At 53.5% G+C, this 27,060-nt stretch overlaps 2 protein-coding genes and 1 long non-coding RNA gene across 33 annotated transcripts in view; 1 reads left to right on the top strand and 2 right to left on the bottom strand.

The window, feature by feature from the left end:
- Positions 1-3,639, bottom strand: LOC129052016 (uncharacterized). Its single transcript, XR_008516672.2, has 2 exons — positions 3,508-3,639; positions 1-226 (listed from the first exon to the last, which is right to left on the bottom strand). It is a non-coding gene; the product is annotated as an uncharacterized LOC129052016 (long non-coding RNA).
- Positions 3,145-8,609, top strand: CD37 (CD37 molecule). 8 transcript variants are annotated; one of them, XM_054540941.2, is made up of 9 exons: positions 3,145-3,282; positions 3,516-3,590; positions 3,695-3,767; positions 4,896-5,020; positions 5,134-5,208; positions 5,922-6,026; positions 6,698-6,934; positions 7,331-7,414; positions 7,659-8,030. In XM_054540941.2, exons 1-9 carry the CDS (start codon positions 3,220-3,222, stop codon positions 8,001-8,003), a joined length of 1,182 nt encoding a protein of 393 aa, XP_054396916.2. In that variant the 5' UTR covers positions 3,145-3,219; the 3' UTR covers positions 8,004-8,030. The 8 variants fall into 8 exon arrangements, with proteins under 8 accessions (XP_054396916.2, XP_024092527.3, XP_063576274.1 ...); XM_024236759.3 differs by lacking the exon at positions 7,659-8,030 and adding an exon at positions 8,254-8,609 and having other exon boundaries at positions 3,151-3,282; XM_054540939.2 differs by having other exon boundaries at positions 3,174-3,282; positions 3,476-3,590; positions 3,695-3,763.
- The window catches only part of TEAD2 (TEA domain transcription factor 2), a 22,004-nt gene continuing 3,541 nt past the window's right edge, over positions 8,598-27,060 (bottom strand). For 5 of the 24 annotated variants that reach the window (XM_009232877.4, XM_009232876.4, XM_054540932.2 and 2 more), the window contains exons 4-13: positions 25,483-25,545; positions 24,146-24,157; positions 23,472-23,588; positions 23,317-23,375; positions 19,452-19,516; positions 16,999-17,141; positions 15,171-15,344; positions 11,276-11,443; positions 10,461-10,613; positions 8,598-9,438 (exon numbers count right to left, since the gene is read on the bottom strand). In XM_009232877.4, the coding sequence (XP_009231152.1) occupies positions 9,325-9,438; positions 10,461-10,613; positions 11,276-11,443; positions 15,171-15,344; positions 16,999-17,141; positions 19,452-19,516; positions 23,317-23,375; positions 23,472-23,588; positions 24,146-24,157; positions 25,483-25,545 (1,068 nt within the window). In that variant the 3' untranslated portion in view covers positions 8,598-9,324. Of the gene's footprint in view, positions 9,439-10,460; positions 10,614-11,275; positions 11,444-15,170; positions 15,345-16,998; positions 17,142-17,383; positions 18,572-19,451; positions 19,517-23,316; positions 23,376-23,471; positions 23,589-24,145; positions 24,158-25,482; positions 25,546-27,060 lie in introns of those variants that run through there. The other 19 variants (XM_003779221.5, XM_063720203.1, XM_054540933.2 and 16 more) reach the window with 10 other exon arrangements.

Genomic DNA, 27,060 nt, shown 5'->3' on the forward strand with positions numbered 1-27,060 from the left:
TTACTACTTAGAACAACAGAAATTTATTCTCACATAGTTCTGTAGGCCAGAAGTCCAAAATCAAGGTGTCACCAGGCCCACACTCCCTCCAGAGGCTCTGAGAGAAAATCAGTTCTTTGCATCTTCCATCTCCTGGTGCCTCCAGGAATTCCTTGGCTTGTGGCTGCAGAACTCCAATTTCTGTGTCTACCATCACATGGTGCTCTCCTCTTCTGTGTCTTCTCCTCTGTGTGTTTTTTAGAAGGACACTTGTCAGCCAGGCGCGGTGGCTCATGCCTGTAATCCCAGAACTTTGGGAAGCTGAAGTGGGTGGATCACGAGGTCAAGAGTTCAAGACCAGCTTGGCCAAGATGGTGAAACCCCATCTCTACTAAAAATACAAAAATCAGCTGGGTGTGCTGGCAGGCACCTGCCTATAATCACATTTACTCGGGAGGCTGAGGCAGAGAATTGCTTGAACCTGGGAGGTGGAGGTTGCAGTGAGCCGAGATCATGCCACAGCACTCCAGCCTGGGTGACAGAGCAAGACTCTGTCTCAAAAAAAAAAAAAAAAACCAGACACTTGTCATCAGATTTAGGGGCCACGCAGATAATGCAGTATCTTGAGATCCTGAATGTAATTACACCCGCAAAACCCTTTTTTCCAAATGAGGTCACCACAAGTTCTGGGGATTAGGACATAGACATATATTTTTGGAGAACGCCATGCAACCCACTATAATCAGCTATAATTATTTTTGTAGAAAACGATGGGAACCTGACTTAGGATGGTGGACTTGGAAAGAAGTGGCTGGGTTTGCAATGTACTTTAGTGGTAGAGCAGAGAGGCATTGGTGGTGGTTAGAAACAGAAGCTGAGGGGCTGGGCGCAGTGGCTTACACCTGTAATGTCAGCACTTTGGGAGGCCAAGGCAGGTGGATCACTTGAGGTCAGGAGTTCAACACCAGCCTGGCCAACATGGCGAAACCCTGTCTCTACTAAAAATACAAAAATTAGTCAGGTGTGGTGGTGCACGCCTGTAATCCCAGCTACTCGGGAGGCTGAGACAGGAGAATTGCTTGAACCCAGGAGGCAGAGGTTGCAGTGAGCCATAATCGTGCCACTGCACTCCAGCCTGGGGAACAGAGTGAGACTCCATCTCAAAACAAACAAACAAACAACAACAACAACAACGAAAAACCCGGGTGTGGTGGCTCATGCCTGTAATCCCAGCACTTGGGGAGGCTGAGGTGAGCGGATCACTTGAGGTCAGGGGTTCGAGGTCAGCCCGCCAACATGGTGAAACCCCGTCTCTACTAAAAATACAAAAATTAGCCGGGCATAGTGGTGCATGCCTGTAATCCCAGCAACTCAGGAGAATGAAGCAGGAGAATTGCTTGAACCCAGGAGGCGGAGGTGGCAGTGAGCAGATTGCACCACTGTACTCCAGCCTGGGCGAAGAGTAAGACTCTGTCTCAACAACAACCAAAAAAATAAAACCTGAGGGATGAGGGGGGTGGTGACTCAGCGTTTGGATACAGAACTGTGTGGCTCAGGTCTGGGTTTCAAAAAGACCCCTCTGGAGCTATGTGGGGGATAGACTGGAGGGAGAGACTAGAAGCCAGGGAGAAGCCTAGAGTCAGGGTCCAGGTAGGAGAGCAGGAGCCCACAGCCTGCCTGAGCCCTCAGGACAGAGAAGAGGGGTGGAGTGGAAACTCAGGAGGCAGGAGGGATCTGGCTTAGAGACTGATGCACTGTTGGGGGAGAGGGGACAAGATGGGGCATTGACCCGATGACTAGATAGATGGTAGGGCTGCCTCAGATGAGGAAACCAGGTGAGAGAATTTGGGGACATCGGAGGAAACTGCAGAGGCCACTGGGTGTGCACCTGCAACCAGGCACTGCAGACCCAGATCTGATTGTCAGGATCCCAGGCTCAGTGCCTCCTCCTCTGGGGCCTCCACTCCTCGGGCCCCACTGCAGAGGCAGGAAGTACCGCCTGATGCTCAGCTTCCGCTGGGGGTGTTGGCACGGCCCAGCGCCCTCCCCACTCCCAGGGACCTTCCCACCTCGAGCCTGTAGCACTTTCACTTCCCCAGGTACCCAGCCCCTGCCCCCAGCACCTGGGTGCTCCCTGGTCCAGAACAGGCTGCAGACTCTGAGAGGCACAAAAACAAGTGGGGAAGGGGGAGACAGAGAAAAGAAGACAGGCCGGGCACAGTGGCTCATGCCCATAATCCCAGCACTTTAGGAGGCCAAGGCAGGAGGATCACTTGAGCCCAGAAATTTGAGACCAGCCTGGGCAACACAGTGAGACTCCCATCTCCACAAAAAATGAAGAAAATTAGCCAGGCATGGTGGTGTGCACCTGTAGTCCCAGCTACTCGGGAGGCTGAGGTGCAAGGATTGCTTGAACCTGGGAAGGTTGGGGCTGCAGTGAGCTATGATCGCACTACTGCATTCCAGCCTGGGCAACCCTGTCTCAAAAACAAAAACAAAAGAGAGATGAAGAGAGAAAGGAGGAAGGACCCAAAGAAGGGGCCAGAAACACAGAGAGAGGCCAGGCACAGTGTCTCACGCCTGTAATCCCAACACTTTGGGAGGCCAAGGCAGGAGGGTTGCTTGAGTCCAGGAGTTCCAGACCAGCCTAGGCAACCTAGTGAGACCCTAGCTCTGTTTTTTTTAATTAAATATAAAAAATACAACACTCCCACTCCATAGTAAGACGCCATTTCTACAAAAAATACAAAAATTAGCCAGGCATGGTAGTGTGCACCTGTAATACCAGCTACTCAGAAGGCAGAGGTGGAAGGATAGCTTGAGCCCAGGCTACAGTGAGCTGTTTGCCCCACCGTACTCCAGCCTGGGTGAAAAGTGAGACCCTGTCTCAAAAAAGAAACAAATATATAAATAAAATAAAGAAACACAGAGAGAGGGAGGATAGAGACCCCAGGGGGCAGGAGGACAGAGACCCAGAGGAGGGAGAGACTCTGCTGAGATAAGGGGACAGAGATGGGGAGTGGCAGGAAGGTGGGGAGAAAGACCCAGAGAGGAGGAACAAGAGACCCAGGGCAGGAAAGGGGAGACACAGCTGGATGCAGAGATGGGAGAGCTTAGCAGGCCATGAGGTCAGAGTGTCTGTGAGGTCAGCTGCTGTCCAGGGTCAGCCCTGAGGTCCCCATGCCCAGAGGTGGGTTCCAGTAGATCAGGGGTCCCTTTAGATCCCCCAGCGCCTGAGACATGGAGACCTGGGAGGGACTGCCCCATGAGTCCTTGGTGCCCACAAATTCCAAGACCCCTCAGGTACCAGAGCGTGTGTCCCAGTGGAGCAGGTGAGGGAGACAGGGACAGAGAGAGAGACAGAAAGCCACCTTGCATGAAGCGGGAGTGGGTGGAGCCCCACCCCTGGAACTTCCTCTTTCGGGGTTCTTCCTTTCTCTCTCAGCTCTCCGTCTCTCTCAGCCTCTGTCTTTCTCCCTGTCTCCCCCACTGTCAGCACCTCTTCTGTGTGGTGAGTGGACCACTTACCCCACTAGGTGAAGATGTCAGCCCAGGAGAGCTGCCTCAGCCTCATCAAGTACTTCCTCTTCGTTTTCAACCTCTTCTTCTTCGTGAGTTGCCTCATGGCTACCCAGCCGGGGCCCAGCCCCTGCCGCTAACCCAGCCCTCATCTTCCCCCGTGGCCCACCCCCGTATCCGCATCTCCTCTCCCCAGGTCCTGGGCAGCCTGATCTTCTGCTTCGGCATCTGGATCCTCATCGACAAGACCAGCTTCGTGTCCTTTGTAGGTGAGGGGGGCTGGGGCAGGTGGGAGGGCCTCCCCCAACTCAAGCAACTTCCTGGGGTCTCCCTTGTCTCAGGGAGACCCATGGTGCCCTACTCTGCAGGCAGGCCACAGGCTCCCATCCACTGCTCACCGGAGGCTTCTGGGAGCCTGAGTCTTCTTCCGGCAAATGGGGTTGTGCATACAAACAACAATGATCATGAGAGCCATTTCTCAAGCACTTCCTATCTGTCGGGCCTTGTGGCTGGTCAGATGCCCCCACAAACCTTCCCCTCTCTTGAGGTTCAGAGAGGGGAAGTCCCTTGATGGATGTCATATAGCAAGGAAGTAAAAGAGCCAAAATAACATTAATAATAGGAAAATAATAATGAAGTATGACCCTAAATAATAATGAAATATGACCCTAAACGCTCATATTTAAGAAGTCTTTGCCCTGGGTTGAACACATGTCCCCATGTGTCCCTCAAAATGACCCTAGGGGCCGGGCACAGTGGCTCACACCTGTAATTCCAGCACTTTGGGAAGCCGAGGCAGGTGGATCACTTGAGGTCAGGAGTTCCAGAATAGCCCGGCCAACATGGTGAAACCCTGTGTCTACTCAAAAATACAAAACGTTAGCCAGGCATGGTGGCGCATGCCTGTAGTTCCAGCTACTAGGGAGGCTGAGGCAAGAGAATCACTAGAACCCGGGAGGCAGAGTTGCAGTGAGCCGAGATCACATCACTGCACTCCAGCCTGGGGGACAGAGCGAGACTCCGTCCCCAAAAAAAAAAAAAAAAAAAAACCAACCGGAAGAAATAGATACCATCTCCTAGGCCTCAGGGAGGTTTAAGGAGCCAAGCCAATGTCACAGAACAAGTGATAGGGCTGAAACTACTGGGGATGAGGAGGAGCTGAAGGAGGAAGAAGAGGGTGAGAGGAAGAGAGACAGAGACCCAGGGATGGGAAACAGAGGCCCAGAAAGAAGAGAAAGTTTCAGAAGGAAACAGGGACTCAGGGTGGGGCAGGGACAGAGTACCAGAGAGACGGGCACCAGGATACTGCTCCCCACTTGGGCGGCTGCCTAGGTGGGAAATGGGGCTGCCTGGAGCTGTGCCACCCAGCTCATCATCGCTCCCCTCACCTCTCCCAGGCTTGGCCTTCGTGCCTCTGCAGATCTGGTCCAAAGTCCTGGCCATCTCGGGAATCTTCACCATCGGCATCGCCCTCCTGGGTTGTGTGGGGGCCCTCAAGGAGCTCCGCTGCCTCCTGGGCCTGGTGAGTGCCCCATCCCTCTCCGTCCCTAGGAACACTCCTATCCCCACCCTCAAAAATGGCCTGGGCCGGGGTTGCAGGGGTGGTCAGCCTGATCTCTCCACTCTGCTTCCCAGTATTTTGGGATGCTGCTGCTCCTGTTTGCCACACAGATCACCCTGGGAATCCTCATCTCCACTCAGCGGGCCCAGGTGAGCTTCCTGCAGTGGCCACCACCCACCCCCAGCAAGGAGGAGGGGGAAGGGAGTGGTGGGAGAGGGTGGAGAGAGACCAAAACAAAGGCAGACAGGGGCTAACCTAGGTAAAGAGAAATAAGAGGCTGGGCCTGGTGGCTCATGCCTGTAATCCCATAATCCCAGCACTTTGGGAGGCTGAGGCGGGAGGATTGTTTGAGTCCAGGAGTTTGAGACCAGCCTGGGCAACATAGTGAGACCCCATCTATATTAAAAAAAAAAAAAATCCGGGTGTGATGGTGTGCACCTGGGGTCTCAGCTACTTGGGAGGTGGGAGGATCACTTGAGCCAGGGAGTTTGAGGCTACAGTGAGCCATGCACTCATCCTGGGTGACAGAGTGAGACCCTATCTCAAAAAATAAATAGAAAGACACACTGACCTGGACCAAGAGTGAGAGGCATAAACAGCTCCAGAGGGAAACACACCGGAAAAAGAGAGAACAAGAGAAAAAAATAGACGCCCTGAAAGAAGAGACAGAGACTTAATGAGCTGTAGAAATAGTGGAAGAAACAGAAAGACAGACCTGAAGTACACAGAGCTAGCCATTCAGTAAGGATTTGAGACTGGCCCAGAGATGCACAGGGACCGCCTGAGGCTGGCACAGCCTGAGAGGGGGAGGGGAGGGGTGGGGCGGTGAAGATGAGGCCCAGCCTCACTGGTGGCCTCTCAGCTGGAGCGAAGCTTGCAGGATGTCGTAGAGAAAACCATCCAAAAGTACGGCACCAACCCCGAGGAGACCGCGGCCGAGGAGAGCTGGGACTACGTGCAGTTCCAGGTAAGCCCCCCTCCTCCAGTTCCCTCCCAGACTGACCCGCCTCAGCCCTGTGCTTCGAGGAGACTCCACCCCAACGTGGCCCCGACCCCCAGCTCTACGATCCTAACGTACCCCAACCCCTCCCAGGCCCGACGCCCCCCACTTCCCAAATGACACAACTGGCCCCGGCGTCGCCCAGTCTCCCAGTACCCAGACCCTGGCATGGCTTCGCCATCTACCTCGAGAGACTCCGCCCCCGCCCCCGCCCCGACCAGAGGTTGTCAGGCCCCTAGTCCCAAGACCCTAGCGAGACACGGCTTCCTACCCCGTAGTGACTCTGGCTTCCACTGGACCCCGCCCCCAATGAGACTCACAGGGTCTCGCACTCCTATTCACCTGTCGGGTATCAGAGGCTCAATTGCACCACCCACTCAATCTCTAGTCCACAGCGCGACGCTGCAGCTCCTTCCCCAGCCCCCGGTCACCCCGTGACTCGTCTTTCCCAGCCCGATGTTCCCGTAATGTCCCCTGGCCTCGGCCCCATCGCGACCCCAGCCCACTGTCCCCCCACTCCACACCCACCACTTAGTCCCCTGCTCCCCGACGTGACCTCATACCCATCACCTTGTCCCCTGATCCCCAACATCATATGTCTCCAGCCCCGGTCCCTCTGACCCGTATCCCTCTCCCAGTTGCGCTGCTGCGGCTGGCACTCCCCGCAGGACTGGTTCCAGGTCCTCATCCTGAGAGGTAACGGGTCGGAGGCGCACCGCGTGCCCTGCTCCTGCTACAACTTGTCGGCGACCAACGACTCCACAATCCTAGATAAGGTGATCTTGCCCCAGCTCAGCAGGCTTGGACAGCTGGCGCGGTCCAGACACAGTACAGACATCTGCGCGGTCCCTGCAAAGAGCCACATCTACCGCGAGGTGGGCAGGGGTTCGGAGCATAAACCTGTCGAATGGGGCGGGGCCTGCGGGAGGCGGAGGGCTGCCGGTGAGGAGCAGGGCCTGAGAAAGGGCGGGGACTACGAGAAAAGGAAAGGTACGGCAGGAGGGGCAGGGCCCTCTGAAGGGGGCGGGGGGTCTGTAGGAAGGGCAGGGCCTAAAGAAAAGGCTGGGCTGGCTCTGGAATACAGACGTCTAAGGAGGGGCCAGGCTTGGAAAAGGTGAAGCGAGGGTGCACTAGTAAGGAGACAAGAGTGCCCTGGCGACTAGGGGAGCCGGTAGATGCCTGAAGGCGGTGAGGGTTGGGCTGAAAAGAACGCTGGGCCTGGGCTTGAGAGTCCCAGAAAGAATCCCGATAACTTTTCCCTACACCCCCAGGGCTGCGCGCAGAGCCTCCAGAAGTGGCTGCACAACAACCTTATTTCCATAGTGGGCATTTGCCTGGGCGTCGGCCTACTCGAGGTGATCTGGCCCCGCCCCCACCTGCGATCGGCCCTAAATCCCTAGATGGCCCTGCCCTTCATTTCGCGTCCTTCGGTTGCCTGGGAAGGACGCGCTCAGGGCGGAGCGCAGCCCACCCCAGCCCTCCCGTCGCTCCACCCAGCACCGGGGGGTGGGGGCGGCCTAGCTTCAGGGAGCCCTGATTGGGTGTACGCAGGGAAAACCTCCTGCTATTGGCTGCGATCTCCCTCCCCTTTCCCCGCAGATGACTGTCATGGTGCTGAGCGTGCAGCTAAAGCGCAGGGCACTCCGCCGGAAATGCGAGCCGCACGTGCCGGAGGCTGGGGGGTCGAGCCCCGGGCCCAGCTTGATCGCTGACGGCGGCGGCGGGCGCAGCGGCAGTCTGTGGGGTGGCTGGGGCATGGCGGGTGCCTGCCCCAACTGGGGGGACAAGGCACCGCAGGGCAAGCTGCCCATGGCCCTGGGGCTTTGGCCGCTGTGGGTTCAAGACGAGGACCAGCCTGACACTGGGAGTGCGGGCGCAGAATTAGAGGCCGAGGCAGAATTAGAGGCTGAGGCTGAGGGGGAGACAGATGAGCCTCCAAAATAAAGGACCCTGGGCTTGCTTCCGACCTTACTCCTTCTCAGCCTCTACCCCCACTTGTAGCAGTTGTTCCCGCCTCATCAGCCAGCCCTGCGGCAGTTCCCGTCGAGCCCCGCCCATTTCTACCTATCCCCTTCTCCAGCCCCGTCCCGCCCAATTCACGGCCCCACCCCTGACTTTTCTCGCCAGGGTGGGCATCACCCCCGTCTCGCCAGCACCCCTTCGACTTCTCTGACCTCATCTCCTTTCTCTATAGCTCGGGTTCATGACGCTCTCGATATTCCTGTGCAGAAACCTGGACCACGTCTACAACCGGCTCGCTCGATACCGCTAGGCCCCGCCCTCCCCAAAGTCCCGCCCCGCCCCCGTCACGTGCGCTGGGCACTTCCCTGCTGCCTGTAAATATTTCTTTAATCCCCAGTTCGCCTGGAGCCCTCCGCCTTCACATTCCCCTGGGGACCCACGTGGCTGCCTGTCCCTGCTACTGTCACCTCTCCCACAGGACCTGGGGCTTTTGTCCACAGCTTCCTGTCCCCATCTGTCGGCCTACCACCACCCACAAGATTATTTTTCACCCAAACCTCAAATAAATCCCCTGCGTTTTTGGTAAAATAGCTTTATCCTCTGTCAGAACACAAACCAACAAACTTTGAGAGGGGAGGGAGGAAACAGTCTAGCTCACGGCTCACTTAGGAGGGGGGATGAGATTAGAAAGTTTCAACCCACTGCTTGTGCAGCTGAGATAAAGTCAAGACCCTAGCACCCACTTATAAATATCTCGTTATATTAAAAAAGAATATTCCCAGGGCCCACCTGGCTCCGCTCCTGCACAGAAAGGATTCATCTTCACTTTGTGACCTCACAGGTCATGGAGTGAAGGTGGTAGAGAGGGGCAGAAATTTCAGGGGGAGGGGTGGCTGGGGAAAAGTAAAGGGGACAAGCCAATGTGTAACTAGGGCTCTCCAAGACATGCAGAGGAGTGGGGGGGGGGGGCCCTGTCAGGGGCTGAAAAGCCAGTGCTGTACCTGGGGGGTTGTCTCACTCCTGTCCCCACAATCCCTGATACTCCAAAGTGATCTGTCCTTTCAGACACCCACTGTGAGGTCCCAATATTGGGGTTTATCCTTTCTTCAGTCCCAGCCTGTTCAGCTCTCCAACCAAGTTTTGGGGGCCCCTCTAATGGGGGGGATGTCCCCAGTTGCTTAGGCCTCGGAGGTCAACCCCTTTACATCACAGCCCTCTCCCCAAATAAGAAGCATGAGGTGAGCTGGAGGATCCTCCCTGGGAGGAGGGTGTTCTGGGGGTGAGCCAGTTTTGGGGTCCCCCTTCAGTCCCTGACCAGGCGGTAAATGTGATGCTGGGCCCCACGCTCGCTGGTGGAGACCTCGAAGACATAGGCGGTGCAGAGCAGCAGTTCCTGGGTGTCTCTGTTTGTCACCACCTGCCAGGAAGGCCAGGACAAGGGACTTATGATTAGAAGGGAGGGCAGGGACCCCTGTGCCCCCCTGTCAAGCTATCATGGAATACCCAGCAGGCTCTTTTCCATCTCCAGGAAACAGGCCGCCACCATATCATGTTCCCCAGGAGAAAGGGATGCCCAAAAGTCACTGCCCTGGGCAATGGGGGTTACCCCTCAGCTGAGCATTGGCAGTTATGGTGTATCACGTCTCAGGGTTAATCGGGTTCCCATCACATCACATTCCCCAGGTAAAAGGGGTCCCCATCATGTCACAAGTAAAGAGAGAACCTTCCCTGCAGGTTCCGCAGTCAAGGGGTCTCTGCCTCAGCAGTCCAAAAAGTTAAAGGGGCTCCCACCATATCATGTTCCTTGACAAGCTGAGGATCTGCCTTCAAGTGCCCTCCAGTCAGCTTCACCAGGGAAGGAGGGACCCACCTTATGCGCGAGTGCTGTGGGGCTGGGCGTGGTGGCTCACGCCTGTAATCCCAGCACTTTGGGAGGCCTAGGCAGGTGGATCACTTGAGGTCGGAGTTCAAGACCAACCTGGCCAACATGGTGAAACCCTGTCTCTACTAAAAATACAAAAATTAGCCAGGCATGGTGGGGCGTGCCTGTAATCCCAGCTACTCGGGAGACTGAGGCAGGAGAATCACTTGAACCCGGGAGGCAGAGGTTGCAGTGAGCCGAGATCTTGCCACTGCACTCCAGCCTGGGCGACAGAGCGAGACTCCATCTCAAAAAAAGAGAGAGAGAGAGTGCTGTGACATCCCCACCACATCAGTTCCCTGGGTGAAGGGGTCCCCTAAACTAAGGGTCAATGGTGGGGTCCCCGCTGCATCAGTTTCCTAGTTAAAAGAGCCTCAGGCTGAGGGCTCACTTCAGAGTCCCTGCTGTGTCAGTTCCTGGGTGAGGAGTTCCCCTAGACTGAGGGTCTGTTATAGGTACTGTCCCTCCACACTGGGGGCCCCTGGGAGCCCCCACTCCAGCCCAGCCCCAGGCATCACCTGGAGGATGGTGAAGTTTTCCAGGACGCTGTTCATCATGTATCGCTCAGGCAGCTGCCGCAACTTGTGCAAGAAATTCACCAGGTACTCACACATGGGCGAGCGTAGCAGGCGGTACACAAACCTGCCGTCCTCCAGCTGGGCCCGTTCCGTCTGAACCAAGGGGAAGGGAGTGGGAAGAATGGTGGCTGAGAGACACACGGGTCACCCCAGGAACTGAGCTCCACCCTGTGCCTCTAAGATGCCACCACACTCACTCTTACTGCCACCTTCCTTTCATCACCCCACCCACAGTGGCTGGAGACTGGGCCTGAACCCTCGGGGATCTGAATCAGGATCTCTGAGCCTGCAAATCACAAGCCCCTCAAAGTGATTCTCTGAACCCCCAAAGACCTCTGAACTCCTCTAACCTCCCAGCCCTCAGATACCCTCCAAAGACCCCTCCATGACATCTTCAAACTCTATCTGACCTCTAACTTGAGACTTCCCCAAGTTTCCAGCAACCGTAAGTGTGACTTCTGAACCTTCTTGCCCTAAGAACCTCTCCATATCCATAAGACCCTTCTCAATCTCAGTGACTCTAAATCTCTATACTACACATTACCTGTCAGCCCTCAGAATGATCCCTACCTGTGACTTCTGAACTCCCCATTAGTTCCCAATGCATGCATTAAACCCTCAAAGAGGCTGGGACACTCTCCCTCCATGCATACTCCCAAATGCCTGAGTCATCATGGCTTCTGGTCCATTCTGCACCCCCAAGTGCTGGGTGGCTGGGCAGTCACCTGCCCAGAGCTCCACCCCTCCAGCCTCACCTCCACCTTCTCCACCACCTGCTTGCCAAAGGAGCAGACCTTGGAGGAACAGGTGAGGGTCATGTGTTCCAGGCTCTCATACTGGCTGCTCACTCCGTAGAAGCCACCGCTGCTGATGCTGCCACCGGCCCCCGCCTCCTCACCACTTGGGCCCCAGTTCAGGTCCGCCTGGGAGATGGGAAGGCACAGATGAGTCAGAGGGGACGTCCCTTATAAACGGGGGGACTACCAGGCACAGTGGTTCACACCTGTAATCCCAGCACTTTGGGAGGCCGAGGTGGGTGGATCACCTGAGGTCAGGAGTTCGAGACAAGCCTGACCAACATGGAGAAACCCCGTCTCTACTAAAAATACAAAATTAGCCGGGCGTGGTGGTGCATGCTTGTAATCCCAGCTACTGGGACACTGACGTAGGAGAATCACTTGAACCTGGGAGGCGGAGGTTGCGGTGAGCCGAGATCATGCCATTGCACTCCAGCCTGGGCAACAAGAGCGAAACTCCGTCTTAAAAAAAAAAAAAAACACAGTGGAGACTCTGCCCCATAGCCTGCCATTACCCCTGCAGTTCCCAGCTTGATTCCTCGGTGTTGTTTTTTTGTTTGGTGTTTTTTTTTTTGGAGGGGGGACAGGGTCTTGCTCCGTCACCCAGGCTGAAGTGTGGAGGTACAATCACAGCTCACTGCAGCCTCGACCTCCTGAGCTCAAGTGATCCTCCCATCTCACCCTCCTGAGTAGCTGGGACCACAGGTGCATGCCACCACACCCAGCTAATATTTTGTATTTTTTGTAGAAACAGGGTTTCACCATGTTGCCCAGGCTGGTCTCCAACTCCTGGGCTCAAGCGATCCTCCCACCTTGGCCTCCCAAAGTGCTAGGATTACAGGCGTGAGCCACCGCGTCAGGCTTTCAAAATTCTCCAAGGGCTGGTTTCTGGAGAAGATCCATCGTCTATCAGTGTTGAAGAAGTCTGGGTCCCCAAAACAGTCTTGGCCCTGTCTCCCCAGTAACCAAAGGAGCCCTGGAATTCAAATTCAATCTTTTTTCTTTTCTTTTTTTTTTTTTCTGAGACGAAGTCTCACTCTTGCTGCCCAGTGCAATGCCGTGATCTTGACTCATGCAGCCTCTGCCTCCCAGGTTCAAGCAATTCTCCTGCCTCAGCCTCCCAAGTGGCTGGGATTACAGGCGCACGCCATCATGTCTGGCTAATTTTTGTATTTTTAGTAGAGACAGGGTTTTGTCATGTTGGCCAGGTTGGTCTCGAACTCCTGAACTCAGGTGATCCACCCACCTAGGCCTCCCAAAGTGCTGAGATTACAGGCGTGAGCCACTGTGTCCAGCCAATTCAACCTTTTTCTCTTGAAGCCCGCAACTCAAGAGTTCAGCCCCTTCCAAGGGCCTGGTTACTACGGCAGTTACTCCTTAGCAACCAGTTCAAGATGAATACCTCCCTCTAAGCCCCTCTCACCCTGGTTGCTAAGGCAAGTGGCTACTCCCTAGCAATGGGACCTCACAGAGCCTGAGGAGGCCTGACTCCTCCTCAGAGCACTTCCCCCTCGGCCGAATCTGAGAGGTCAGACTCCCTCCATGACCCCAGTGGCCAAGTGTGTATAGACAGCTGGCCAAGTGTCACCAGGCCAAGGGGGGCCTAAGGAAGCCTAAGAGCTCATCACACCTTTGGTCTGAGTCACCTCCTTGAGAGGCGCACCTCTTCCTCTTCCTAACTTTAGTTGCTAACACTGTGCCAGGTCCGTCTTCTCAGGGGCCCGATTCCATCTCTCACTGCGGCAAAACCAAAGACCTTACCAGCTGCTCCTCTGAACCCCTTCAGCAGCTGGGCCTCCTAAGGGGGTGGCTCTCCAGTCCTAGGACCTGATGAGGCCTGTCTTAAGCCCCAACAATGTCTAAGCCCTCAGCTGCACATCCCCAGAGCAGTTTCAGGCCTCTGCTTCACACGGCAGAAAGCTCCAGAACCATGAACAGCAAGCTCCAGAATAGCAACATTCCCAGCAAGACAAGTAAAGTTCAGGCCCTCAGCAGGCCTTTCCTTCCTTTCCTTCCTTTCCTTCCTTCTTTCTTTCTTTCGACAGGGTCTCATTCTGTCACCCAGGCTGGAGGGCAGTGGCACAATCTTGGCTCACTGCAGCCTCCACCACCCGGGCTTAAGTGATCCTCCTGCCTCAGCCTCCACAGAAGCTGGGACCACAGGTGTGCACCACCACACCCAGCTATTTTTTTTCATTTTTTGTAGAGTTGAGGTCTCACTGTGTTGCCCAGGCTGGTCTCAAACTCCTGAACACAAGCGAAACTCTCGCCTCAGCTTCCCAAAGTACTGGGAAGATAGGAGTGAACCACCACACCTAGCCAGGCTTTCTTTTCAGAGACTAGATCCCTCTACCACCTTTGTTACTATAAGAACTAGCACCCCCTAAACATCCAGGCAACATTTATTGAGCCCAGGCCAGGCGCTGTGGCTCACACTTGTAATCCTAGCACTTTGGGAGGCCAAGGCGGGTGGATCACTTGAGGTCAGGAGTTCAAGACCAGGCTGGCCAACATGGTAAAACCCTGTCTCTACTAAAAATACAAAAATTAGGCCAGGTGCAGTGGCTCATGCCTGTAATCCCAGCACTTGGGGAGGCCAAGGTGAGCGGATCACTTGAGGTCAGGAGTTCAAGATCAGCCTGGCCAACATGACGAAACCCCATCTCTACTAAAAATACAAAATCAGCTGGGCGTGGTCACGCATGCCTGTAATCCCAGCTACTTGAGAGGCTGAGGCTGGAGAATCGCTTGAACCCAGGAGGCAGAGGTTGCAGTGAGCTGAGATCGCACCATTGCACTCCAGCCTGGGCCACAAGAGCAAAACTCCATCTCAAAAAAAAAAAAAAACCAATAAAATAAAATAAAACACATTTATTGAACCCCTGTAGTGTTAGTCATCATACTGGACACCAAACCAAGTAGCCCTAAGAAACACGCAAGATGGGCTCTCTTAGTCCCAATTATATAAATAGCACCTGACACCAGGCCTCTATATAGGAAGTGCTCAATAAATGATTGCTACATAAATACAGGACTAGGCTGGGCACGGTGGCTCACACCTGTAATCCCAGCACTTTGGGAGGCCAAGGCGGGCAGATCATTTGAGGCCAGGAGTTCAAGACCAGCCTGGCCAACATGGTGAAACCCCATCTCCACTAAATATACAAAAATTAGCCAGATGTGGTTGCGGGTGCCTGTAGTCCAAGCTACTGGGGAGGCTGAGGCAGGAGAATCGCTTGAATCCAGGAGGCAGAGGTTGCAGTGAGCCAAGATACAGCCACTGCACTCCAGCCTGGGTAACAGTGAGACTATGTCTCAAAAATAAATAAATAAACAAATAAATGAATACAGGACTTGACAAAGCCACTCCATGGCTCTTTTCATCACTTCCTCAAAGCCAGACATTCTCTAGCAACAAGGTCTGGTGAAACTGATGCAAAGCATCAGTCCCCTCTTTAGAAACCAGTCTCCACAAGTCCACTGGCTAAGGGGAGGGAACCTTTCCTTAGCAGCAAGGCTTGGTGCAGTCAGGTGGGGCACAGGGAAGCCTGGAACATGGCAAGCCCATGCCCAGGACCCTATTAGCTACACGGCCAGGTAACTCACCATATTAGTTACATGTGGCAATGTCTAGTGGGATCCAGGCAGGCCCAGACACCTCCAACCCACCCTGGGGGCTGGTCTCCTCGGTGTTCCTTGTTGCAAAGGGGGCTGACACTCCAAGCCATGAGGACTGACCAGTAAGTCCCAGGCTGACCTGGTAGGGCCCGCGACCGTCTCTCTCAGGGCCAGAGGCCTTTGCTGGGACGCCACGGGATTTGTGAGCACTTTTGGTTTTGCTGCGAGAACTCACCCAGAACTTGACCAGGAAGAAGGCATGGGGGGGCCCACGATCATACAGCTCTCGGAGGCCACCCTTTTTCTCGGGGAATTTGTCGTAGATCTGCCGGACGTCCACGCTCTCGAGCGGCGGCGCTCCGGGGCTGGGGCAGTGCTGGCTGATGTGCACGAACAGGTGCCTCTGGTACTGAGGAGGGTTGGCCGTGAGTGAGAAGTCGGAGGTGAGCTGGACCTCCAGCCCATGCTGCCTGAGCCCACCAAATGCCGTCACCATCCCCACAGCTCTGGCCAGCTGTTCCACACAGTCCACCTAGCCCTGGGCCTGACTCCCACCTATCGTCCTTACTCCTGCTCCTGCACCCAAAGTCTCCTGCAGCCCCTGCAGTCCCACAGTCCCCAACTCCCTGCCGCACCCGCCCAACTCCATCCTCACTGCCTCAGCCTCACCTCAGGCCTCCTGCCCTCACCCCAGCCTCCAACCTCACCTCTCCAGTTCATCCCTCAGGTGGCTCCAGACCTGCCCCTGCCCCTCCCCTGGTCATAGCCCTCCCATAGCTCCCCAGCAGCCCCAGGGCAAAGCTCACACCCCCTAGGCCTGGTCCTATACAGAACAGGTGCTCATAAATGTTCAATGGATGGAAGAGTGAATGAATGGGAATCCACAGAGGTCTTGTGGTTGATGTTTTGATTGATGTTTATATGGTGTGGCAGAGACTGCTACGTGTTCACAAATCCTGGTTCCTTTACACAGTGTGAAACTACATTTCCCAGGCCACTTTGCAGTTAGGTGTGACCACGTGACTAAGTTCTGGCCAATGGGATGTGACCAGGCCTGACAGTCAACACATCCAAGCCAGATTCCTGAAACCTCCTGCACAATCTTGACTCTCTCCCTTCCTCCATCTGCTGGCCAGATGCAGAGACTCCATCAGCAGATTCTGAAGCCTTAGAAAATGGCACAGCCACAAAATGGAAGAAGCCTGAATCCCCAAATCACTTGAGTCCAAGGCTTCTGCTGAACCTACATTGAAATGTTACATGCAACTTATTTGGCACTCAGTCCCTAAGAGTTAGGAGCTATTTCTTCTTTTTTTTTTTTTTAATTTTTTTTTTTTTAGACAGAGTTTCACTCTTGTTGCCCAGGCTGGAGTGCAATGGCATGATCTCGACTCACCGCAACCAATTCAAGCAATTCTCCTGCCTCAGCCTCCCAAGTAGCTGGGACTACAGGCATGTGCCACCACGCCCGATTAATTTTTGTATTTTTAGTAGAGACGGGGTTTCACCATCTTGGCCAGGCTGGTCTCGAACTGCTGACCTCATGATCCACCCGCCCTGGCCTCCCAAAGTGCTGGGATTACAGGCATGAGCCACCGCGCCCAGCCAGGAGCTGTTTCTTCTAACAGTTGGCCCACTCCATCCTAGCCCAGGAGAAGCTCAAGCACAGAAATAAGATCTTTTCCAAGGTCCTAGTATGCATCACAAAGCCTAGTGAACAGTAGAAACTCAAACACGTTTGATGAATGAATGAATGATGTCCTGAGGAGTTTTTCTGACCTTCCCAACTTGTCACCCCATGACCTTCCCGTTCCTTTATGCTAGTAGTTCTCAAAGTACAGTCCCCAGACCAGCTGCATCAACGCACCTGGTAGCTTATAAGAAATGCAAATTCTCAAGCCCCACATCACATCTAGCAAATCAGAAAGCAATCTCTGTTTTAAGAAGCCCTCCAGATGATTCTGATACATGCTAAAGTTTGAAAACCATGACTTTATACATTCCCTCCCTGTCACCCTCTGTATTTCAAAATCCCTCAGTGACTATACTAAAATTTCACTCACAGAATCAACTGCATCCGGCGGTTCCACAAAGGCTGAGAACTCTACCAGCTGCAACCGGGCAGTGCCCAGGGCCCGAGCCTGCCAGGCTGGGGGTGATGGGGCAGGTGGGGGCAGGGGTGAGAGGGCTTGGGGGGGCTCGTACCCTAGAGAGAGAGAAGAAAGAACAATACAAATTACTAACATTTATTGAATATATCAGGTACTGTTGTCTCTTGCCTGCCTCCACTTAGAAGCTGAAAAAGCTAAATACTCACTTTCCCAGCCTCCCTTGCAGTTAGAAGTGGCCATGTGACACAGTCCTAGCCAATGAGACGTTAGGGGAAATCTGCTGGGGGGCTTCTGGGAAGGAGTTTCTTCCTGAATGAAAAAGACAGAACTTTGGGAGGAGAAAGCTTTTGGCCCTGGCCAAGTCCTGCTTGGGACATTGATATGGTTTGGATATTTGTCCTCTCGAAATCTCATGTTGAAATGTGATCCCCAGCTGGGTGCGGTGGCTCATGCCTGTAATCCCAGCACTTTGGAAGGCCAAGGCAGGCAGATCACAAGGTCAGGAGATCGAGACCATCCTGGCTAACATGGTGAAGTCCTGTCTCTACTAAAAATACAAAATATTAGCTGGGCATGGTGGCACGTGCCTGTAATCTCAGCTACTCAGGAGGCTGAGGCAGGAGAATCACTTGAACCCAGGAGGCGGGGGTTGCAGTGAGCCGAGATTGTGCCACTGTACTCCAGACTGGGGGACAGACCGAGACACCGTCTCAAATAAAAAAAAAAAAGTGTGATCCCCAAGGTTGGAGGTGGGGCCTGATGGGAAGTGCTTGGGTCATGGGGGTGGATCCCTCATGAATGTCTTGGTGCCTTCCCCATAGTAACAAGTGAATTCTCACTCTTTGAGTTGATGTGAGCTGGCTGTTTAAAGGAGCCTGGCTTCGCTCTCTTGCTCCCTCTCACCATGTGACATGGTAGCTCCCCTTCCCCTTCCACCATGATCCTAAGCTTCCTGAGGCCCTCACCAGAAGCATAGGCTGGCAACATGCTTCCTGTACAGCCTGCAGAACGGTGAACCAAATAAACCTCTTTTCTTTATAAATCACCCAGTTTCAGGCATTCCTTTACAGCAACGCAAATGGACCAACACAGACATGATCCCTGGAGTTGCAACAGCCATCTTGGGACAATAAGACAGACGTGAGAGGAACTACAGAGATTCCAGTCCTGATATTGCTAAGCCCACACGGGAACAGCCCACCTCCAGGCTTTTTGTTGCATGGATTCATAACATGAATGCTTTTACTATTTAAGGCACTTTTAATGTGGGTCTTCCGTTACTTGCGGCCAAAAGTATTCCTAATTGATAAGTCTATGGAAACTAAGGGACTCCCTCTTTCCCTGATGTGAGTTCTCAGGGCCATATCAGCATGGACTTCCAGAAGCCATCTTTGCTGCCAAGTAGCTGAGTCTGCCTGGGAATGAAGCCACGACAGTGGAAAGCCGATCAAAGTAATGCCTGATGCCATCACTTGAGCCGCTGGATCCAGCCATGCCTGAGGCCATAATTCTGAACTGTCAGTTACTGGAACCAATAAATCAATACATTTTTCTTATTATTTTTTATTTTATTTATTTATTTATCTATTTTGAGACAGAGTCTTGCTCTGTCTCCCAGTCTGGAGTGCAACGGTGCCACCTCGGCTCACTGCAACCTCTGCCTCCCGGGTTCAAGCGATTCTCCTGCCTCAGCCTCCCAAGTAGCTGGGATTACAGGCGTGAGCCACTGCGCCGGCCTCTTCTTTTTTAAAATGTTGCTTCAGCTGGCTTGATTTGGATTTCTATCACTTGCAGCTGAAAGAATCTTGACTAACACACCTCCCCCATGTCTCATAAGCTAGCAAGTGGCAGAATACGAACCCAGTGTGTGTGGCTGCAAAGACCAAAATCTCCTAACCATCACCAGTTCCACCACTCAGCTCTCCAGCCCCTCCCTGCTCCCCCGCCCCCAACACACACACCCTGCCTCAAAGCTGGGCTTCAGTAAGAATGTATCCCCTAATTGGCCGGGCGCGGTGGCTCACACCTGTAATCCCAGCACTTTGGAAAGCCGAGGCAGGCGGATCACAACATCAAAAGATCCAGACCATCCTGGTCAATATAGTGAAACCCGATCTCTACTAAAAATACAAAAATTAGCCAGGCATGGTGGCGGGCACCTGTAATCCCAGCCACTCGGGAGGCTGAGGCAGGAGAATCACTTGAACCCAGGAGGCGGAGGTTGCAGTGAGCCGAAATCGTGCCACTGCACTCCAGCCTGGCGACAGAGGGGGATTCCATCTCAAAACAAAACAAAACAAAACAAAAAAACAATGTATCCCTCAATTGATAGAAGGTTGAAGGAAAGGCAGTAGGGATCAAAGAGAGAGAGGGGAGACAAGGGAGGGTGGAGCGCAGGCTCTTACCTGGGAGGTCAGTAGATGGGGGAGTCAGTGACAAGGAGAACGGTGTCTGTGAGAATGGCTTCACACTGAGGGAAAAAGGAAGCCAGGGGTTAGCCAGGTAGAAAGATGCTAATGTCACCAGCAAATGTTTACTGAGAGGCCACGAAGAGCAAGACCCTGTGCATTTTGTGCACAATCTCATTGCAGCCTCACAGAGCATGAGGTAGGTAGAATGACTGCTCTTTTCATTGCACAAATGAGGAAACTGAGGTATAGAGGGGTCAACTGACCTGCCCAAAGTCACACAGCTGAGATGCAGCAGAGCTGGGACTTGAACCCAGATCAGTCTCAGCCCGGTATCTCAGGCTCTTGATGATGACACTTTGGTATCTCTCACAAAATGTCAGAAAGAGAAGAGAAACCAGCTGGGCGTGGTGGCTCACACCTGTAATCCCAGCACTTCAGGAGGTTGAGGAGGGCAGATCACTTGAGGTCAGGAGTTCGAGACCAGCCTGGCCAACATGGTGAAATCCCATCTCTACTAAAAATACAAAAATTAGCAGGGTGTGGTGGTGTGCGTCTGTAATCCCAGCTATTCAGGGGGCTGGGCCAGCAGAATTGCTTGAACCCGGGAGGCAGATGTTGCAGTGAGCTGAGATTATGCCATTATACTCCTGGGTGACAGAGCAAGACTCCATTTCAAAAAAAAAAAAGAAAGAAAGAAAGAGGAGAGAAGAGAAACCAAGTCTTGGAAGGTGGGGAGAAGACACAGAAGACAAGGAATTTGGAGGAAGAAGAGGCTGAGGGGTTGGGAGGGTAGGAAGAAAATGACCAACAGTCAGGAGATAGGACATGAGGCCAAAGTTGGGGTGGGGAGGCAGCACTGGCCAATAGAACTTTCCAGGGATGGAAATGTTCTATTGGATGGAAATCTGTGCCATCCAATACAGTACCCAGCGCCCACATGTGGCTACTGACCACACACCACGTGGCCACTGAGCACTAGTGTGGCTCATGGACCTGAGAAACAGAATCTTTAATTTTATTCAATTTTAATTTAAATAACTGCATGCGGCTAGTGGCTATAGTATCAGTCACAGCTCTAGCAGCCCAAGAGATAGTGGTGAAGAGACTTAGATGTCAGAGGTCAGACCAGGCGCAGTGGCTCACACCTGTATTCCCACCACTTTGGGAGGCCAAGGCAGGAAGATCGCTTAAGCCCAGGAGTTTGAGCCCAGCCTGGGCAACACAGCAAGACCCCATTTCTATTTTTTTTTTTTTTTTTTTTTTGGAGACAGAGTTTTGCTCTTGTTGCCCAGGCTGGACTGCAATGGTGTGATCTCGGCTCACCACAACCTCCGCCTCCTGCATTCAAGCGATTCTCCTTCCTCAGCCTTCTAAGTAGCTGGGATTATTACAGGCTGTGCCACCACCACACCCGGCTAATTTTGTATTTTTTTAGTAGAGACGGGGTTTCACTATGTTGGTCAGGCTGGTCTCGAACTCCTGACCTCAAATGATCCACCCACCTCGGCCTCCCAAAGTGCTGGGGTTACAGGCGTGAGCCACTGTGCCTGGCCTCCTTTTCTTATTAATTCTTTGTTTATATGTTTATTGTCTGTCTCCTCCCCCCCCCCAAATATATGAAGCTCCGTGAAGGCAGGGATTTCACCTGTCTTACTGCTCTGCCCCCAAACCAAGCACAGTATCAGGCACTTAGTAGGCACTCAACAAATACTGGACTGACCTCCTCCAGATTCCTGGAACCCAGAAAGATCTCCTACCTCAGGACTTTGTCATGTGCTATTGTCTCTGCCTAATATATTCCCACTCCCATTCTTTTTTTTTTTCTTTGAGATAGAGTCTCACTCTGTTGCCAAGGCTGGAGTGCAGTGGCACAATCTCAGCTCCCTGCAACCTCTGCTTCCCAGGTTCAAGCGATTCTCCTGCCTCAGCCTCCGGAGTAGCTGGGATTACAGGCGTACATCACCATGCCTGGCTATTTTTTGCATTTTTAGTAGAGATGGGGTTTTACCATGTTGGACAGGCTGGTCTCCAACTCCTGACCTCAAGTGATTCGCCCTCCTTGGCCTCCCAAAGTGCTGGGATTACAGATGTGGGCCACCGCGCCAGGCCTCCCACTCCCATTCTTTACCTAGCTAAGTCCTACCCGGTTATCTTCTCAGAGAAACCCCTAGAACTTTCTCCTCCACCACAGAACCTGCTGTGGTTCTTCACAGCACCTCACACATTCTTCAATTTTCTGTTTATGCAGGTGATGATTTGATGAACACTCATTTCCCCTATTTGACTAACAGCTCCATGAAAGCAGAAACCCCAGCATCAGTGCAGTGCCTGCCCAGCCCCCTACCTTCCAGCTCAGCACCCTCCCCTGCAAAACCCTCAGCCCCCAGGTACTTGATCTGATGCTTCCCGTATCCCCATTTAGCAGCGGCTCCCCAGTGACCCTTTATTCTCTTCCAGTCTAGATCCCACACCCACACAGCCTGTCACTGCACTCTTTCTTTTTTTTTTTTGAGCTGGAGTCTCGCTCTATTGCCCAGGCTGGAGTGCAGGGGCACAATCTCGGCTCAATGCAACCTCTGCCTCCTGGGTTCAAGCAATTCTCCTGCCTCACCCTCCTGAGTAGCTGGGACTACGGGTGCCTGCCACCACGCCCGGCTAATTGGTTTTTTTTTTTTTTTTTGGTGTTTTTAGTAGAGACGGGATTTCACTATGTTGGCCAGAATGGTCTCGATCTCCTGACCTTGTGATCCACCCGCCTCAGCCTCCCAAACTGCTGGGATTACAGGCGTGAGCCACCGCACCCGGCCCTCACTGCACTCTTTCTCTGGCAATACCGTCAACACTCCTGCCTCACCGTCCTGCAGCCACACTACCCAACCAATGCCTAGCCTGGATCCATCAGTTCCTCTCTGGACTGAGAAATACACCCCTAGCCCGCCACGGTGGCTCACGCCTGTAATCCCAGCACTTTGGGAGGTCCAGGCAGGGGGATCACTTGAGGCCAGGAGTTCAAGACCAACCTGGGCAACACAGCAAGACCCCCGCCTCTACAAAAAATCAAAAAATTAGCCAGGTGTGGTGGCACATGCCTGTAGTCTCAGCTACTCAGGAGGCTGAGGCAGGAGGATTGCTTGAACCCAGGAGGCTGACGCTGCAGTGAGCCATGATTGTGCCACCACACCCCAGCCTGGGCAACAGAAGAATATCCTGTATAAAAAAGAAAAAAAAAAAAGCACTTCCCATCATCTTCTGGGACCCATTTCTATTCTTGTAGGCTACAAACATATCCTATCACCTCAAGGATCTCTCAGAACTGAAAAGGACACTCCCACTTACCTCTGGGAAACATTTTCTTCCTTCTGAACCTAAGAGAAGATTAATTATAACCTCTGTTCTACCCTCAGGTCCAAGAACCACCTAATAGAGGCTGGGCACAGTGGCTCACGCCTGTAATCCTAGCACTTGGGGAGGCTGAGGCGGGTGGATCACAAGGTCAGGAGTTCAAGACCAGCCTAGCCAACATGGTGAAACCCCATCTCTACTAAAAATACAAAAATTAGCCATGCATAGAGGCAGGCGCCTATAGTCCCAGCTACTTGGGAGGCTGAGGCAGGAGAACTGCTTGAACTCAGGAAGCGGAGGTTGCAGTGAGCCGAGATCGCGCCACTGTATTCCAGCCTGGGCGACAGAGCAAGACTCCATGTCAATAAATACATACATACATACATACATACATACATACATATATACATACATACATAAATGGGGGGAGACGGGAGCTAGAAGGTGGAATGAGAAAGGTCTCTGTGGGGGTGTGAGGGTGGTGGGCAGGTGCTGAGCCAGGACACATAGTACTCACTCTGGAACATTCCAGGGGGGCCCAGATCCTCCAGACCAAAACTGGAAAAGCTCAGAGGCCTGGATAGGACACAAAGAAAAATGGTTGGTCAGTCCACTGTGGACAGCTACAGCCCCATCCATCCCCCTTTGCCCCCAAGTCCCACAATCCCCAACCTGGACCACCTGAGGACCAGTGGGACCCAGTTTGGCCTGCAGAGAAGGCGCGGAGATGAGCTGGGCAGAGGACATGGTCGCCATTGTCTGGAAAGCCTTGTCCTTGGAAACCTGGTCCTGGAGGAGGAGGCGGAAGTTCATGTGAGAGGGGCATCCCAGTCAACATGGCAAGAGGGGGATGGTGCCAGGGTGGGGCGAAGATGGGGAGTTGCAGAGGTGGGGAGTCAAGGCAAAGGGTTGGTGGCCAGGCATGGTGGCTCACGCCTGTAATCCCAGCACTCTGGGAGCCGGAGGCTGGCAGATCACTTGAGGTCAGGAGTTCAATAACAGCCTGGCTGATATGGTGAAATATGGTGAAACTGTCTCTCCTAAAAATACAAAAATTAGCCAGGTGTGGTGGTGCACACCCATAATCCCAGCTACTAGGGAAGCTGGGGCACAAGAATCACTGGAACCCAGGAGGCAGAGGTTGCAGTGAGTGGAGATCGTACCTCTGCATTCCAGCTTGGGCGACAGAGCAAGACCCTGTCTCCAGAAAAAAAAAAGAAAAAAAAAAAGGCAAAGGGTTGGGTTGGGGGAGGGTTGAACCTCTCACCACAGCCCTCTGCCCCTCCTCAGGGACGGGGCACTAGTCTGGAGTAAGCGTGGGTGGGCCGATGGGCAGGGGAACTTACCACATTCAGAGCCTGCCCGTGGGGGTGGGGGAGGGTGCCAAAGGAGGAAAGAAAACATGACTTAGGAAGTACGGCCCGGACTCCCCCGCCTCCCTGCCCTACCCGCGCACACAGCCCCGCCACCCTGAGCTGAGCAGTGCCAAGGGATGGATGCGGAACAGGAAGTGGAGGTGGCCAGCCCTGGAGGGGAATGGGGGCTCCCTGCCCAGAAAGACAGTGATGGGGGTTTCTAGAACAAGGAAAGCCAGAAGGTTCCCAGATGTCCAGGAGACAGGAAATGAGAATTTCAGAGCCAGCGGGAACACAAGGTGAATGTTTCCTAATCCAGACAGGACAGGGGACAGAGAAAGTCGAGAACAGACCGGAAGGGAAGGGGTTTCAGACCTAGAGAGAAAGAAAGGGAAAGCTGCTGGATACAAAAACAAAAAAAAACAGGAAGCGACTGTCCCCAAGTCCAGAAAAAGAGACAGAAAAACCCCGCACACCCAGAAGGGGGAGAAAATGAGGGTCTCCAGCCAACAGGAACCAGGAAATCCAAAGGATGAGGAAAAGGAAATGAATGAGGAATCTCCACCAGAGAATGAAGATTTCTGGGCACAAAGAGTAGGCAGGTCACACAAAGGTCAGGAAACGGGAAAACAAACCAGCGGAGATGAAGAGGAGGCCTTCACAGCACGAGAGCGGGAAGAGATGAAGAGGAGGCCTTCACAGCACGAGAGCCGGAAGAAATGAAGAGGAGGCCTTCACAGCACGAGAGCGGGAAGAAATGAGACCGCCAGGAAGAGGGAAAGGAGGGACAGAAGCAGAGGGAAGGGAGGGGGACAGGAAGAGTGGTCAAGGGGGGGGACCGACGGCTCATCCTTCCTGCTGTCCTGAGCAAAACCTTCAGCCTCCTCCATGCCATCGCTCCCTGCCCAGGGTCTCAGCAACCGCACCACCATCCCTATGCATCTCCCTTTGTGGGCCACTGACTCCCCACCCTGGATGACTGCACTTCCCGCCCTGACCACAGAGGTCCCTCACCTGAGGTCTCTGTCCCCCTCTGTCTCTGGGTCTCTGTCCCCCTCTGTCTCTGGGTCTCCGTCCCCCTCTGTCTATGGGTCTCTGTCCCCTCTCTCTCTGGGTCCCTGTCCCCCTCTCTCTCTGGGTCTTGGTCCCCTCCCACAAGTCTCTGTCCTCCTCTCCCTGGGTCTCTGTCCCTTTCTCTCTGGGTCTCAGTTCTCCCCCCTCTAAGTCTCTGTCCCCCTCTCCCTGGGTCTCTGTCCCTCTCTTTCTGGGTCTCAGTCCCCCACCCCCAGTCTCTGTCCCCCTCTCAGGATGTCTGCATTGGTCCCTACCTTCAACTTGGACTGGATTTCCCTTGATTTCCTTCGGGCCAAAACCTGGATGTGACTAGAAACCTGGAAGGATCAACGGAGAAGCAGATTCAGGCCACAGCTGCCGCCCCTGTGTTCACTACCCCTTCTCTCCCTCCAGGTGCCTCACTGAGCTGCTGGAACATGAAAGGTGACAAACACACTGAAGATGAGAGCCATCTCGGGAGCACCTGAACACAGATGTCCATAAAGGAGCTCGTGAACACCACGGTTCCTCCCGGGACCCATCCCATCCAGGCCTCCTCCCCCTCCACCATGCTCTCTGTGGCTACTCTGGGTCTAACACAACCGCTAGAAAAACTATCCCCAAACAGGCACAGTGAGAGCACACGAACAGACACGCTGATACAGTTCAGACATTTGTCCCTTCCAAATCTCATATTGAAATGCCATCTCCAGTGTTGGAGGTGAGGCCTGGTGGGAGGTATTGGATCATGGAGGTGAACCCCTCATGAATGGCTTTGCACCATCTCCTTGATGATGAGTGACTTCTCACTCAGTTCACACAAGATCTGGTTGTTTAGGCCAGGTGTGGTGGCTCATGCCTGTCATCCCAACACTTTGGGAGGCCTAGATGGGTGGATCACTGGAGGTCAGGAGTTCAAGACCAGCCTGGCCAACATGGTGAAACCCTGTCTCTACTAAAAACACAAAAATTAGGGTCGTGCACAGTGGCTCAGCTGTAATCCCAGCACTTTGAGAGGCCGAGGTGGGTGGATCACCTGAGGTGAGGAGTTTGAGACCAGCCTGCCCAACATGGTGATACCCTACCTCTACTAAACATACAAAAAATTAGCCAGGCATGGTGGTGCGCGCATGTGATCCCATCTACTCAGGAGGCTGAAGCAAGAGAATCACTTGAACCCGGGAGGCAGGGCTTACAGTGAGCCAAGATCACGCCACTGCACTCCAGCCTGGGCAACAGAGCGAGACTCCGTCTCAAAAAAAAATTTTTTTAATAAAAAAATAAAAATTTGCCAGATGTGGTGGCGCATGCTTGTAATCCCAGATACTTGGAAGGCTGAGGCAGGAGAATTGCTTGAACCCGGAAGGCGGAGGCTGCAGTGAGCTGAGATCACGGCACCACACTCCAGCTTGGGAGACACAGTGACTTTTGTCTCAAAAACAACAAAAAGATCTGGGTGTTTAAAAAGAGTCTGGGACCTCTGTCTTTCTTCTCTTGCTCCCACTCTCGATGTGCCAAGCCTGCTCCCACTACCCCCTCCGCCATGATTGGAGGCCTCCTGAGGCCTCACCAGGAGCAGATGCCAGCTCCATGCTTCCTGGACTGCCTGTAGAACTGTGAGCCAAAATAAAGCTCTTTTCTTTCTTTCTTTTTTTCTTTTTTTTTTTTTTCTTTTTTGAGGTGGAGTCTCACTCTGTCACCAGGCTGGAGTGCAGTAGCACGATCTCGGCTCACTGCAAACTCTGCCTCCCGGGTTCAAGTGATTCTCCTGCCTCAGCCTCCCAAGTAGCTGGGATTATGGGCACACACTGCCACTCCCAGCTAATTTTTGTATTTTTAGTAGAGACGGAGTT

Source organism: Pongo abelii, chromosome 20, assembly GCF_028885655.2.
Source record: "Pongo abelii isolate AG06213 chromosome 20, NHGRI_mPonAbe1-v2.0_pri, whole genome shotgun sequence".
NCBI lineage: Eukaryota > Metazoa > Chordata > Mammalia > Primates > Hominidae > Pongo > Pongo abelii.

Coding starts and splice junctions, on each gene's coding strand:
- CD37 (XM_054540939.2), top strand. CDS start 3,220: ATGGAGACCTGGGAGGGACTGCCCCATGAGTCCTTGGTGCCCACAAAT. Junction 3,764..4,895: donor AGACCAGCTTCGTGTCCTTT/GTAGGTGAGGGG, acceptor CACCTCTCCCAG/GCTTGGCCTTCGTGCCTCTG. Junction 6,935..7,330: donor AGAGCCACATCTACCGCGAG/GTGGGCAGGGGT, acceptor CTACACCCCCAG/GGCTGCGCGCAGAGCCTCCA.